The following is a 14,137-nucleotide window of genomic DNA, read 5'->3' on the forward strand; positions in this document are numbered from 1 at the left end:
GTATATTCATTGTTTCTAGATACTTTTGCTCAAAATTACAGTATCCAAACACAACTTTATCTTTTTATTCTTTTTTTTTTCTCCCTTGTAGTAGGATTAGTAGCAGAATGTGGACCTAATTATTGTTGTATTCTAAAGAAGCAGAACGTTACTTTACAGTACCACCTTTTTTTTTTCTCTTTATAAATACACACACAACAGAACTTGGAAGTAAAGAAAGAAGAGAAGCACACACAACTTTGATAATGGCTTTCTTTGTTTCTTCCATCACTACTTTGTTCTCTCTTTTCACCATCACTTGTATTTCCATTGTTATTCTTCCACATTGTGATGCTTTGCCATTACATTACAATCACCACCCTTTGTTGCACCCTCACCACCATCACCCTCACATTGCTAGTCACAATTACAGAGATGCCCTCACAAAATCTATAATGTTCTTTGAAGGCCAGAGGTCTGGTAAACTTCCTCCTAACCAGAGAATGTCTTGGAGGAGAGATTCTGGTCTCTATGATGGCTCAGCTCTTCATGTATGTATCCGTTCTATCGAAAAAATATTTTATTTGTACTTATTTTGTCTCGAATGTCAAGTATTGTGCTGGTATTCGACGTACCAGACAAAATAATATACAAAATACTTATATACCTAACACAGTTATGTACACTTTTACTATCCAATGTGTTCATTGTTAGAAATTTTTACATACTCTAGCAATATTTACGACTAATTTTTTTTTATGATATTTAATATATTATATTGTTGGAACATGCAAATATTTGTAATTATTTTCACCAACATACCATGACTTTGATCATTGACAATGTTAGGTACTAATTACCATGTGCTTGTATGTGATTTTGGAGTGAAAGGTTGGTTATTTTGATGTTGAAAATGCAATGCAGGTTGATTTGGTTGGAGGGTACTATGATGCTGGGGACAATGTGAAGTTTGGATTTCCGATGGCATTCACCATAACCATGTTGTCATGGAGTGTTCTTGAGTTTGGTGGACTAATGAAAGGAGAGTTGCAGAATGCAAGAGAAGCAATTCGTTGGGGCACTGATTATCTTCTCAAAGCTACTGCATATCCAAACACCATTTTTGTTCAGGTTAGAACCTTTGCCAACTATGGCCATTATTGTAAATTTAGCGTGTGTTTTGTTAGTGTTTTAGGACAGTAAATATAGACAGGATAGAAAAGTTATGTCTTTGTTTAAGTCCGTCCTTAGCTTTTCAATGGACAATAAATTGAGCAAATTCTGTATTTCTTTTAGGCTTGGTTTGGTAAAACTTTTACTTTTTGAAAATAATTTATTAAGATTGTGTTCGGTAAATATTTTACTTTTCAAGAGTAGTTTACTAAAGTTGGTTTTTGAAAGATAACTTTTTAAAGTTGTCTTTGTTTCTGTACGTCCTTAGTTTTCAACGGACAACAAATTGAGCAAATTTTGTTTCACCATGGAAACATTTTGATTGTTTCAGTGTTTTTATATGTCTTATTCTCTAAGTAAGTTTGTTAGTATCTTTGTATTTCTATTCTGAAACAGTTGCTGATATGATTAGGAAAAAAAAGATTGGAATTGAGGTTGACATTATTGGTTTTTGGGGTTTGTAGGTGGGAGATGCTAAGAAGGACCATGCTTGTTGGGAGAGACCAGAGGACATGGACACACCAAGAAGTGTGTTCAAGATTGATGCAAACAACCCTGGTTCAGAAGTTGCTGCTGAAACTGCTGCAGCTCTTGCAGCAGCTTCCCTTGTTTTCAGAAGAAGTGACCCCATGTACTCCAAGATTTTGGCCAGAAGGGCCATTAAGGTAAGTAAATCTTGAACTTGATTATTCAAAAGGGTAAAAGAAGAATATAATTTTTTAAGGAGAAAAATGATCCAACTATTTTTTTTTCCAATGTGCATTAAATCTTCATATAGGTCTTCCAGTTTGCTGATAAATATAGAGGATCATACAGCAATGCATTGAAGCCTGTTGTGTGCCCCTATTATTGCTCTTACTCTGGTTATCAGGTAAATTTTCAACTGTATTTAGTTGAACATTATGAGATATGTTATTTATATTCATTCTGTCTTATACACCGAGTCGACACGTGCTAAATAAGTACACATCATCTTTTAATTCTTTACTACAAGTTTGTTTTATGTTTTTTTTTTTCATAATTTTTATGTCCACTTTTTAGATCCAATCAACAAGGCACTTTTTTCAGTTAGTGGTAGCATACTCAAGTTTCTTTTCATGACATGGTAGGATGAGTTGTTGTGGGGTGCTGCTTGGTTGCACAAGGCCACCAAGAATCCAATGTATCTTAACTACATTCAAGTCAATGGTCAGATCCTTGGTGCTGCAGAGTATGATAACACTTTTGGGTGGGATAACAAGCATGTTGGGGCAAGGATACTTCTTTCCAAGGTCCAAACTCTACCCCTTCCCCATTTCTTCTATTCTCTATTGCAAAATTAGTTAGTAATGTAAAATAATCTTCTCCAAAAGCTTAAATTATCAGATATAGATGTATAAATGAGGATCAAACTCAAACTCTAGACCTCTCAGTTATAGAAATCTCGTAACTTGAATAATTTTATCTAAAACCATTAGTCTTAAACCATTTTTGTGGTCTTTGATTTTAGGAATTTCTTGTCCAAAAGGAGCAATCACTCCATGACTACAAGGGCCATGCAGACAATTTTGTTTGTTCCTTAATCCCTGGGTCCTCTTCTGCTGAATATACCCCAGGTAAGGTCCCTATCCCTTTTGTTACTTTTCTCTTACCCTCCCTTCTATGTGGTCCTTCATATTATTATGTAACGGTTAGTTTAACAACGGTTTTGTTTTGCTTAAACAGGTGGACTATTGTTCAAAATGAGTGATAGCAACATGCAATATGTGACATCTACCTCTTTCTTACTGTTAGCATATGCCAAATACTTGACTTCTTCACATACACTTGTTAACTGTGGTGGAACCACAGTAACACCAAACATGCTGAGAAGAATTGCCAAGAAACAGGTACAAAAAGAATGAGACTGATGAATAATTATATAACACATTGGTGAACAGTGTGAAACAATGTACTTTATGATAATAAATCAATGATTATGTAATATGTAACCGTTACTGTCTCCATTTTCCTATTCAAATATAGTTATTAAAAAATATATCAAAAAATAAACAATAGATAAAAAACAAAAGTTTAGCAATACTTGTTTGGGATTGGTGTGTTCATTATATCACTCTTAATTTAATAAAACAAAAAATTAATCATTGAACCATATGCTATACTATAAAAGTATAAATTAAATATTTCCATGAAATACATTTATATTGATATTTCATCAAAATTAAATTCTCATTATTACATAACAAAATCTTATTCAATAACAATCTAAACTGCCTGTTAATTTGAACTTGATCTTTTTAGGTGGATTACTTGCTAGGAGATAACCCTTTGAAGATGTCCTACATGGTAGGGTATGGTCCAAGGTACCCTCAAAGGATACACCACAGAGGCTCATCTCTACCCTCCATTGCAGTTCACCCTGGGAAGATCCAATGTTCAGCAGGGTTCACTGTGATGAACTCACAATCCCCTAATCCTAACATTCTTGTAGGAGCTATTGTTGGTGGACCTGATCTTCATGATAGGTTCCCTGATCAACGGTCAGATTATGAACAATCTGAGCCAGCTACTTATATGAATGCACCACTTGTTGGAACACTAGCTTATCTTGCACACTCATTTGGTCAACTCTAGAAAGAGACTATTGCGTCCTGGTTTCGAGAAATACTTGCATGTTTTTCTGTATTTTAAGAACATTTATAACTACCCATTTTCATTTCTAATGTTTAAAAGTTATATAAAAATCAATAATGGGTAGTTGTAAATGCTCTTAAAATACGCATTGAATATGTTTCAAGTGCATACAAGTATTTCTACAATGGCTTCAATTTATTTTGGTGTACCTTATGTATTAATTATCACTAATTTGGGTAGTTTGTGTTTCTTAGGTCACCCCTAAGCCTTCTAGTTACTAGTTTAACATATTGCTGTGAGTAAATTTGTGCCAGAAAAAAGGGATTAAGTTTGTAGGGAAGGTAAGCTTGTATGCTAAATGTGGCAATGGTGGTGTTCAACTTATTAAGAACTTTAAACTAAGTAATCACAACAAATGTGTTTGATTTTACCTTCAGTTATTTTGCTTTAGCTGCCATTTGCTTTAACAATTTTCTAAGTTTACCACATTATGTATCATTAGCTACTATCAGTTACATGGATTAATTAAGCGATCATACTCAAAATTAAAAAAAAAAAGGATCAAATTAAGATTGGAATAGAGGCAAGCAACGAAATGGTGCATCAAGTTGAATTTGATAAATTTAGATCATTGTAAATGTACTTCCTCATTATTCAAATCTAATCATTGAACTATGTTAATGCATCTAACACAAGATATTTTAATAGAAGACTTTTTACTAGAAACTGGAAATAATCCAATGGTTACACAAGCATAAAAAGTTTGAATTTATTTTACTATCTTCGTTGTGTGGAAAAAAGAATATTAAGACAAAGAGCAACGGAGAAAGAAGATTTGGTGGACATGTGAAATAGGACTGAAAGAGCTGGTTTAGGTTATGTTAGGCTCTCCCACAAGTGCTATGAAATTGATATCAACTCTTCTTGACAAATAGGGCTTCTCCAAAAAGAGAAAATAACTGAAAACAAAAATCCTAGAAATCTTTCTATATCTAACATCTAATCTATTTTAAGTTTTTAACACCCTGTTTGAAATAAAATTTTTGTGACTAATTCAAGTTCCTCATAGCCAAAATTGTAGAATCAGCATTTACTCTGCAAGTGGAAATGCTTTTACCTAGTTGAATAATGACAAAAATCCTCACATGTGCAATCAAGAAAGGAATAACTTCTTTTAGTGCCCTAGAAAAATCCTCTTACTACATGTGAAATATTGAATTATCTTTATAATATACTAGAAAATAAGAAAAATAAGGAAATAGCATCATGATGTTAGATACATGCACGTTGGAAGATTTTTAGCTAGGGAAAATGATCCTCTTTATCATCAAACATTAAGTATTGATTTGCAACTCAATTTAGACCAAATAAATCAAGGTGAACCTTAACACAATCCAGATATCTTCAAAAAAATCAAGTACACTATTTGAAGTCAAAATACAGAGGCTCACTTGTTTTGCTACAAATTTGTTAAAAGAAAAAGAAAAGAAAAAAGCAACACAGAAAATGCTGAAAGAATTGCTTGGAATGAGACAAACAACTTTTTCAGTTATATGCTTGTAAAATGTTTTAAATAGAATAAAAATTTTCACTTGGCGAAATACCATAAAGGGCATCAACTATCAACTATGCACCTTAAAGCATTTCAAGTTTGGAAATAACCGTAGCAATTCTTCGCGGCTCCGTCTCTGCAAAGAGGTAAACTGTTAAAAAACGGGTCCAACTAATACTTGTAATTTGTATATATGGAGCTACTTCCAAGCACAAATTTACCTTGATTCCTATACATCCATTCACATCAAGAGTTGTAATTTTGTCAGAACATGACTTTGAGAGTTCCTCCAGGCATTTATCAGTCACACCAGTTATTCCAAACAAGCTGCAAACATTTCCTTTCAACACATTAGCAAGATAAGTGTTTTTTAAGGTTAAAAATTAATATAAAGAGCTCAATTTACATTGTTGCTGTAGCAAGGACATATATATGTGTAAGCAACAGCAAGTGTGTGTATATGTCACTGCATTACTTTAGACATTGTACCACCAATACCATATATACAAGTTCCACAAATTTCTCAAGTTGACATACCTTAGAAATTCAAGAGAGGTACAGTTTTGTGCAATGGATATAACTCCTTTATCAGTCACTCGGACACACCTAGCAATCAAAATGAGATGTAGCTCAGTTACTTTTATATGTTAGAAAGTTCCATATATTACAGTTGATGCTTCATTTACCATGTCAGATTCAGAGATGCAAGGTTCTTGGACTTAGAAATATAGGAAAGTCCTTCATCTGAAAGATTCTACAAACCAAAGTTTTTTTTATCAGAGGTCAATATTTGATATGTTTCTGCCTAGAAATCTCAGTAATCTGAAGATTTTACCTGTGCACCACAGAGATCCAAAAACTTGAGATGCTCCAGAAGGCATATTTTCTTGTAAGCTTCATCTGTGAAACTAAATCAGAGTAATGATGTGAATTATCCAATTCAAGGTCAAGATAACATTAACTTTAAAAAAAGTTACAATGCCAACCTAGACAATGCATAGAGATTTAAACTCTGAAGAGATAGGCATTTGTGCAATAATTGCTTCAACCCATCATCTGTTATCTTGATGCACCTATGAACCAAATAATGAGATATAAAGTACCATAATAGAGGTATAAAATTATAATTTACTCCAATGTTGATTTTAATCATCTAAGCGTACAGCTGCTTGATATATTATTAATATGAAATGTATTTTGAGCCAAAATGTTTGCATCTTGCATGGAACAGGAGTTACAAACAAACATGGGAATCTAACATGCCAGCAAACATTTTCAGACAGCTATGCACAAATGTTTTGAAAGACATCTACAAATTTCCATAATATGAAAATTGATCTTTATAATCGCATAGTGTGCTTGATGATACAGAAGCTGTTAGAAATCAATACAAATACCTAGTCAGATTCAGTGACACTAGTTCTGGATAATTCTCAGCAACACATTGTAAGCCACGGTCTGATATATTCTGCAATTATTAAATCCAGGTAACTTGTTCAGAAACAATTGTTGAAGACATGAATACAAATTCTCAACACCTCAGCTTAGTTCAACACATAACTGTAATTACAGAACCGCACTAAGGCAATAAGCTTCAACTCTTCATCTGTCACAACAAAGAGGCTGAAATCACAGTTCCAAATAACTCACTGTCATTCATTTAAATAAGAGCTTTGTTGACTCCATTTAGTGACCTTCAAATTCCCATATGCTAGATGTTTTAAGACTTGTTTACTTAAATTGGTTTGTATAGTCATTTGCAACACAGAACTATATTTTTCATCTGAGTTATAAGCTTCAAGTGAAGGAATGGATTAGCTAGATACTCATTCTATGCAATACTATTTGTTTATGTAACATAATTTTATTTTCATATTCGCATAAATGATAAAACACTTTAGGAATCAAATTGTAAAACTAGTCCAAAGGATCATGTACCTTACAGCCACTTATGTTCAAATCAACTATGTATTTGCAGTTCTGAACTGTTTGTTTCAGTCCTGTATCTGTCACCCTGAGAATATGATTGTTCAGTGTTTTACCTTGGATTGAACTTTGAGTTCAAAATTAAGGATATAAACAGTTAATTTAAATGTCATAAGAAAATATTAAATCACCTCACATTCCAGTAGATGGAAAAGATTTTCAGCTGAGGGCAGCAACTGGTTATTGCTTCAATTCCTGTATCTGAGATTTTTTGGCAGCCATTGAGATTTAAAGACTCCAAGCATTGAAGAGATTCAAAGCACTAGAAATGCTTAAAAACTTTGGTTAGAATGAAAGTTGGCATATAATTTACATCATAAGGTAGTTGTGCAAATATTGTTAATTAAGGTTATCTTCTTTCTTTTAAAATAAAAAGAAGTAACTGATAGTGATTTCAGAACTGAAAATTTCAACTTAGCAAGCATAACAGATAGACATAGTATTCACTTTAGATGAAAAAGAATCTGTTACCTTTTGCTTAATAAGGATGAGATGCGAGTCTTCAACGTCTCGTGCAAATTCTAGGTCAATCTTCTTTACATGGCGATATCTAGGCTACAACAACCAAGCAAATTTCATCCCAAAAGTCCAAAACACCATTAACTAAAATATTCTGAAAAAACAATTACAAAGGGGGAACTAAAACAAAAATCAGGAAAGTCCTTCATAGTATCTCTAATCTTTACTTTGAATATCTCAAGTTTACAACAGTTACTAACTGCAGCATCATCAATATAATCATTACACTTCACTGGACAAAAAGAGTTTAACTTGGACACATTTTCAGTATCATTTCATCTATCCTACATATTCATCAATCATATATTGCCAAATCCCTAAAGGTATCTAACTTCTACACTCATCATACTAAAGATACGCATTTAATAGCATCCTTAGATGGTATTATGAAACAATGGATAAAAAAAATTAAAAGAAAAAGAAGAAAGAGACTAACCAGAGAAAGAGCAGCAATAAGGCGATTCCCAGCATTATTCGACTCTCGAAAACTGAGTGACTAATAACCAATAAAACAAAACATAAATGAGCAAAAAATTAAAAAAAAAATGAAACTTTGATGGAAAACGAAGAGGTGATTGAGGAGAAGAGAAGAAGGAGGACCTGCCAAAGAGGTTGAGAAGAGAGAAGGGTGCGATTGAGCCATGGACTGACGAGGAGGAGAGAGATGAGGTCAGTCTGAGAGAGAGTGAGAGGCAGCGATGAACAAACAAGCTTCATAACCTGTGGAACTGTTTCTCTGCACCAAATTGCATCCTTTCCTTCTTCAATCTCTGTTTCCGTTTCTGTTTCCTCCATTGTTGACTCAGAACACAGCCTTGATGGTTTTGGTTTCGATCCTTTGCTACTAGCCTACTACTACTACCTGTTATGAACAATATGTACTAGTACGGTCTCTAATGAATACATAATAATTAATTAATTCATTTTTTTGTAATTAAATTTCAGAAAAAGCTTCGAATAATTTCACCATTCTGTTCAACAAAAATAATGAGAAATTTCATATTAGGTTAGATATTGGGAATTATGTAAGCATTAGTGTTCTTTTCGTTTTTTTATTGCTAGATGGAAATGTAAAATTATTTCATGTTTCAATAAAAGTTATTTTATTTGCGGATAACGAAGTTAATAGTTAAGAAAATTAAGATACTTGATATATTTAACTAAATTATTATATATTAATTTTTAATTATTAATTTTTACATAAAAATAATTACACATAAATTTATATCTAATTTGTTTGATAATTGATACTCTTTTTCGCTTAATATTTCATAGAAAACACAAATTGATTACAAGAATATGATTTTGTCATGTTATATGATTGTCAATATTTTTTTTGAATTAATTATATATTATAATGTTGAACAAATGACTAACCAAATTTTGCATAAAACCAATTATATGTAAGCTTCTATCTTTCTTATAGTGAAAACATCTTCATATACAGTTATTAATTAAAAAATATTCAATAATAATTTAATCAAACATATAAATGCATCTAACAATTTTCAACTAACGACCTAACAAGTTCACGTGAAGATAATTATACACATGAAGATAATTATACGCAAATTTCCACCGACAAAGTAGAATTGGAACTCCCCAAGCCAACCCTACGTTGAAAAGCAAGGTAATTAAGCAGGGACCTTCCGTTGATAGAACAATGGAATCAATGTTATGTGCATGGTAAATAAACTTAACTTGAGAAAATGACACAATTAAAACTGAATAATATGTACAACATGGTCTCCTATCCAATATGTTTACAAGTTACACCCCTCTCCCTCTTTCACAGACTCAACAGAAATCTATTCAGGAAATTTTGGGTTGCTCACAGATTTTATCTTCTCCTTATGCAGCATTCATATTCTCAACCTTATTTGCCAAAACCAGCAAAACCGAGACAAATTGTAAATCTTAAATCCAAAATTCTACACCAGAAGATTTCAGGAAAAGCACGGTTGAGAAGATGAAACTCTTCTTTTTATCATTAGAGTCTGAAACTTATGTACAATCAACAAGAGAATGAATTATTAGTGATGAAGGCACTAATTTAATCCCAAGCACTTGTCACGCCTTGACCATATCCTCCGCCATAACTGCCCGGAACCCCATGCCCACCAGTTCCTCCTCCTCCATAGTAATCTGTTCCTTTGTTGAACGAGCCCTCCCTCCTGAAATCGCGGCCGCCGAAACGGGATCCACCTGTGCGCCTGTTTCTGTTGCCACCGCCGTAAGAAGCCTTAGCTGCATAACGTGTGAGCCAAGCAGGTACTTCTTGATTCGCCTCTTGCATCAGATCAGCCAATGGTTTAGCCAGGGACAAATTACTCTCATTGAAGAAGGCTGTGGCCAACCCCATTTTACCAGCTCGACCGGTTCTTCCTATCCGATGCACATAATCATCGATGTCATTGGGAAGATCGAAGTTTACCACATGTGCCACCCTTGGAATATCAAGACCACGAGCTGCAACATCCGTTGCCACTAAAATTGGTGTGTTTCCGCTCTTGAATGATCTCAATGCTAGTTCTCTTTCCTGCATATAGAGCAGTTAAATTATACAAATAGAGAAATGTATAGTATATATATAGAGAGAACTTTTTTTAGTTCATAGTTCGAATGCGACCTTAATGCTGACATGTTTTACATCTAAATATAACTTTCAATTAGTGTTTGGACTCACTTGTTGTGTTCTGTCACCATGAATGCTAGTTGCAGGAAATCCATTGACACACAAGCAGTGTTCAAGTGCATCAGCTCCTTTCTTTGTTTCCACAAAAACTAATGTCAGACCTTGCTGCAAAAGAAACCCGAAAATTCTTAACAAAGAGCTGTGGATATGATAAATTTACAAATAAAAACTACCGTGTTAACAAATATTCCAACACAGCATACTTTAGTGCATAAACGCAAAAGTTCAAATAGCAGTAAGCAGAGATAACAGTTTACCTTGCCATCAATACCAGTTTCTCTCTGAGCATGAAGAAGGTCCATGAGGTGGCTTCTCTTGTCTGACTCAAGCACATATTCTACTCTCTGAGCGATTAAGTCGGTACTTGAACCAACCCTTCCAACAGCCAGAAACACATAGCTTGAAAGAAAATCCGATGCAAGTCGCTGCAGTTAGGAAAAATTGCAAAAAGAAAAGTATCAGTTAAAACAACACAGTTTTTCATAAGAGCAAGCACTATCATTGGCATTGCTAAAAGAAAAATATATCTAGATCCTCAATTGCAACATGGATGTCAACATCCCAAGCTCTACTGATTGGAGTTTCCAACTTGCTCTCAAGGGATTATCCTCCCAGCATAAAGTATAAATAAGTAACTTCACCGTCAAACAAAGCCAAACATAAGTAACTTGATGAATTAGAAAAATTCAACAAAGGTAGAGCTAAACTAGTTTACTATTGCCAATTCCTTGAGTGACAAATTTAAGTACAAAGCACTTTCTCTACTCATGGCAAATATACGGTTCTGAAGAGTGCCAGAGAAGTCATCTTTGAAAAAAGCTCCTCAAAAAACGTGTTTTCAAACTTTGAACTTTATCTCTGGATTATTTTTCTTCTTTCAAAAGCAACTTTGAAGCTTTTTTGAGGGGGAAAATACTAATGCATCCACTTGAGAATCTGAGTAACAGACTAACGGTCACAAGATATACCTGTATCTCTTTTGGAAATGTCGCACTGAAGAGCAGTGTCTGCCTCATGCCAGGTGGGGGCATGTCCATTTGTTCAACAATCTTTCTTATTTGAGGCTCAAAACCCATATCCAGCATACGATCTGCCTCATCGAGAGCCAAATATCTTATCATCTGCAGCGATACCCTAGCCCTCTCAAGCAAATCTACCAATCGCCCCGGAGTTGCAACCAGAATATCAACTCCTCTCTCAAGCTCCCGCAGCTGAGCAATGCGACACAAGTTACACAACATTAATACCAAATCAAAGAAGTGAATGTCCAAACTATTCTACCAGTAACAACAGCCAAGTGCCTTAGTTTAATAATTTTGTTCATGTGCTATTCTGGTGTGTTGGTTCCACATCCGTATGCCAGTAAGCATAATAAAGAATATAGAGCTACAAAATGTATCATATTATAACCAACCCGAAACTTAAGATGTGACCTCATCAGGCTAACAAACTACATTGTATTCATTCGCATAAACTCCAACGTCAAGGAGATGAGGGGAAAAAAGAAACAATCAATAGTATGAAGCAAAAAGGTTTTCGGATGAATCAGAGTGCAAAATGTCACAAGTTATTACCTGTTGGTTGATTGGTGCTCCTCCATAAGCAACTACAACCTTGACACCAGTCTGGTAAGAAAATTTTTTGGCCTCATCATGTATCTGTAAGATGATAAAGCCAAGAGGGAATATATTCTTAGATAACAAGGATGGTTAAATCATAAACAACTATACAGTATGAAGAAAGTGCACAGTGGAAATCATAAGTTGAAGCACACCTGGCACGAAAGCTCCCTAGTGGGGGAGAGGATAAGTGCCAGTGGGTAAGCAGTTCGTCCTACACGGGGTCTTTGAACAAATGGCTCCCTCATTATTCCACTTATAATAGGGAAGCAAAAGGCAGCAGTTTTTCCTGACCCTGTCTGAGCACAAGCCATCAAATCTCGTCCAGCAAGAGATATCGGTATGGCATACCTCTGTACCGGAGTTGGCTTCACATACTTGCAGCGCTTTATATTCTGATTCAATGTCTCTCCCAAGTCAATCTCTGCAAATGTATTCACAGGTGGAGGCACATTTTCTCCGCTAGTCTCCACAGGGATATCATCATAGGCATCAAAGTTAATCCCTGTGTTTTCCTGCTCACCAATTGACTGATCCGCAGCGTCGTCATTCTCAAAAGGGTTCGCCTCGCGCCTTCCACGGTCCCTCCCTCCTCCTCTATTGTTGTTCCAGGCACCACCACCACCACCACCGGTCTGAAAACCAGAGCCATATCCTTGCCGCCCGAAATCAGGCTTATTAAAGGAACTTCCCCCATAAGAAGAAGCAGTTGGACCACCATAACTCGACCGATCATTAGCTGGCAAAGCAGCTGCTGAATTCGATGGTACAGGAGGCTCAGAAGTCATTTGCCGGTTGCGAAGATGAGGCGGAACATATGCAGCCCGGTTAGACTGCGCATGGGTATTGGAAGAACGAGTGGCTGAATTGTCAGCAGAATCTGCCCAAGAAGTTCTCATAGTTGCAGAAAACTTTTTGTGAGTTTTGCTGTGATATACAACCAAATGCTAAACAAAACAAAAAAGAAAACAATGCTTCCCAATCTATGATCCTCTCAATGCTTGTGCTTCTATTATACAATCCTGATCAGCTAAACAACAAAACAAAAAAAAGTTCAGAAAGGGAAACCAAAAAAAAATTGAAGAACAATAATGAATGATTAGATGCTGAAACACAATGAATCATGATCCATGATGTTACAACACACGAGATCGCACAATAGAAACTTCAAGCTTCGAACTTGAAATCCAACATGCAAATAACAAAATCGAAAAACAACAATCTGAATCCAAAAGCCTCAAATAACATTAAGAACCAATAATTACCTCCAGAACTGAAATTACAATATGCTAACAAACAGATCAAATGAAACAAACACGAGATTTTGTAAAAACGCAACAAGCGAATCAGAAGATTGAGTGAGAAATGAAGCAAAAGGATCGAACCTGAACAAATGAGGAAAGAGGAAAAAAGCTTCGATTGCAGAAAAAGAAGAATTAGTGCGAAACAAAACAAGATTTAAGCTTTGAAGAATTTTCTGGATGATGATTTTCTCCTTTGTGTCAAAGGGGAGATTTTTCTCAGCGTTTTCCAAGTTGAATCAAAAGTGGTATTTTTTTTTTCTCTTTATGTTTTCTTTACCAAACACTATTTTTACTCTGAAGAAAAAAGATAATGATATTTTTTTATTAACTGAAATTGAAATATCTAAATGAATCCAATGGTGAAAAAAGAAGCTTCTTTCTTTGTAACTCATGCAATTTTTATTGCCTCTCCAAAATAGTAGTTTCCCTTTCTTTTTTACTCTCTTTTCTTTCATCCATTGAAATATTGTGGACTGATTTTAGAAAGGTGCATGCATAAATTGGTTTTATTTGGAGGTAAAAAATAAAACATGTTAAATTTAAATTGAATTGATATGTTTGATACCTAAACAATTTTAGTAAATTTAAATTAAGTTAATATAGTCAAGATTTTAAATGTACTAATACATCAATTATCTTATTTCATTTTTAGGTACATAAATAGGTACTTCATTAATATTTAGTCTTATTTAATCGT

General features: G+C 34.5%; 3 protein-coding genes across 3 annotated transcripts; 1 reads left to right on the forward strand and 2 right to left on the reverse strand.

Annotated features, from left to right (window-relative positions):
* Positions 1–232: 232 nt before the first annotated feature.
* Positions 233–4,151, forward strand: LOC130961568 (endoglucanase 17-like). Its single transcript, XM_057887518.1, has 8 exons — positions 233–530; positions 904–1,110; positions 1,617–1,817; positions 1,931–2,023; positions 2,262–2,423; positions 2,642–2,747; positions 2,857–3,020; positions 3,433–4,151. Exons 1-8 carry the CDS (start codon positions 246–248, stop codon positions 3,763–3,765), a joined length of 1,551 nt encoding a protein of 516 aa, XP_057743501.1. The 5' UTR covers positions 233–245; the 3' UTR covers positions 3,766–4,151.
* Positions 4,152–5,166: 1,015 nt separating this feature from the next.
* Positions 5,167–8,756, reverse strand: LOC130961505 (F-box protein At3g58530-like). The gene is made up of 12 exons (XM_057887436.1): positions 8,423–8,756; positions 8,259–8,318; positions 7,775–7,858; positions 7,435–7,565; positions 7,256–7,331; positions 6,715–6,785; positions 6,304–6,390; positions 6,153–6,225; positions 6,004–6,071; positions 5,855–5,923; positions 5,539–5,644; positions 5,167–5,453 (listed from the first exon to the last, which is right to left on the reverse strand). The coding sequence occupies exons 1-12, from the start codon at positions 8,615–8,617 to the stop codon at positions 5,388–5,390; spliced, it is 1,086 nt and encodes a 361-aa protein (XP_057743419.1). The 5' UTR covers positions 8,618–8,756; the 3' UTR covers positions 5,167–5,387.
* Positions 8,757–9,356: 600 nt separating this feature from the next.
* Positions 9,357–13,736, reverse strand: LOC130961254 (DEAD-box ATP-dependent RNA helicase 37-like). The gene is made up of 7 exons (XM_057887024.1): positions 13,522–13,736; positions 12,292–13,166; positions 12,092–12,175; positions 11,486–11,728; positions 10,775–10,942; positions 10,509–10,622; positions 9,357–10,361 (listed from the first exon to the last, which is right to left on the reverse strand). Exons 2-7 carry the CDS (start codon positions 13,033–13,035, stop codon positions 9,876–9,878), a joined length of 1,839 nt encoding a protein of 612 aa, XP_057743007.1. The 5' UTR covers positions 13,036–13,166; positions 13,522–13,736; the 3' UTR covers positions 9,357–9,875.
* Positions 13,737–14,137: the final 401 nt, after the last annotated feature.

Source organism: Arachis stenosperma, chromosome 2, assembly GCF_014773155.1.
Source record: "Arachis stenosperma cultivar V10309 chromosome 2, arast.V10309.gnm1.PFL2, whole genome shotgun sequence".
NCBI lineage: Eukaryota > Viridiplantae > Streptophyta > Magnoliopsida > Fabales > Fabaceae > Arachis > Arachis stenosperma.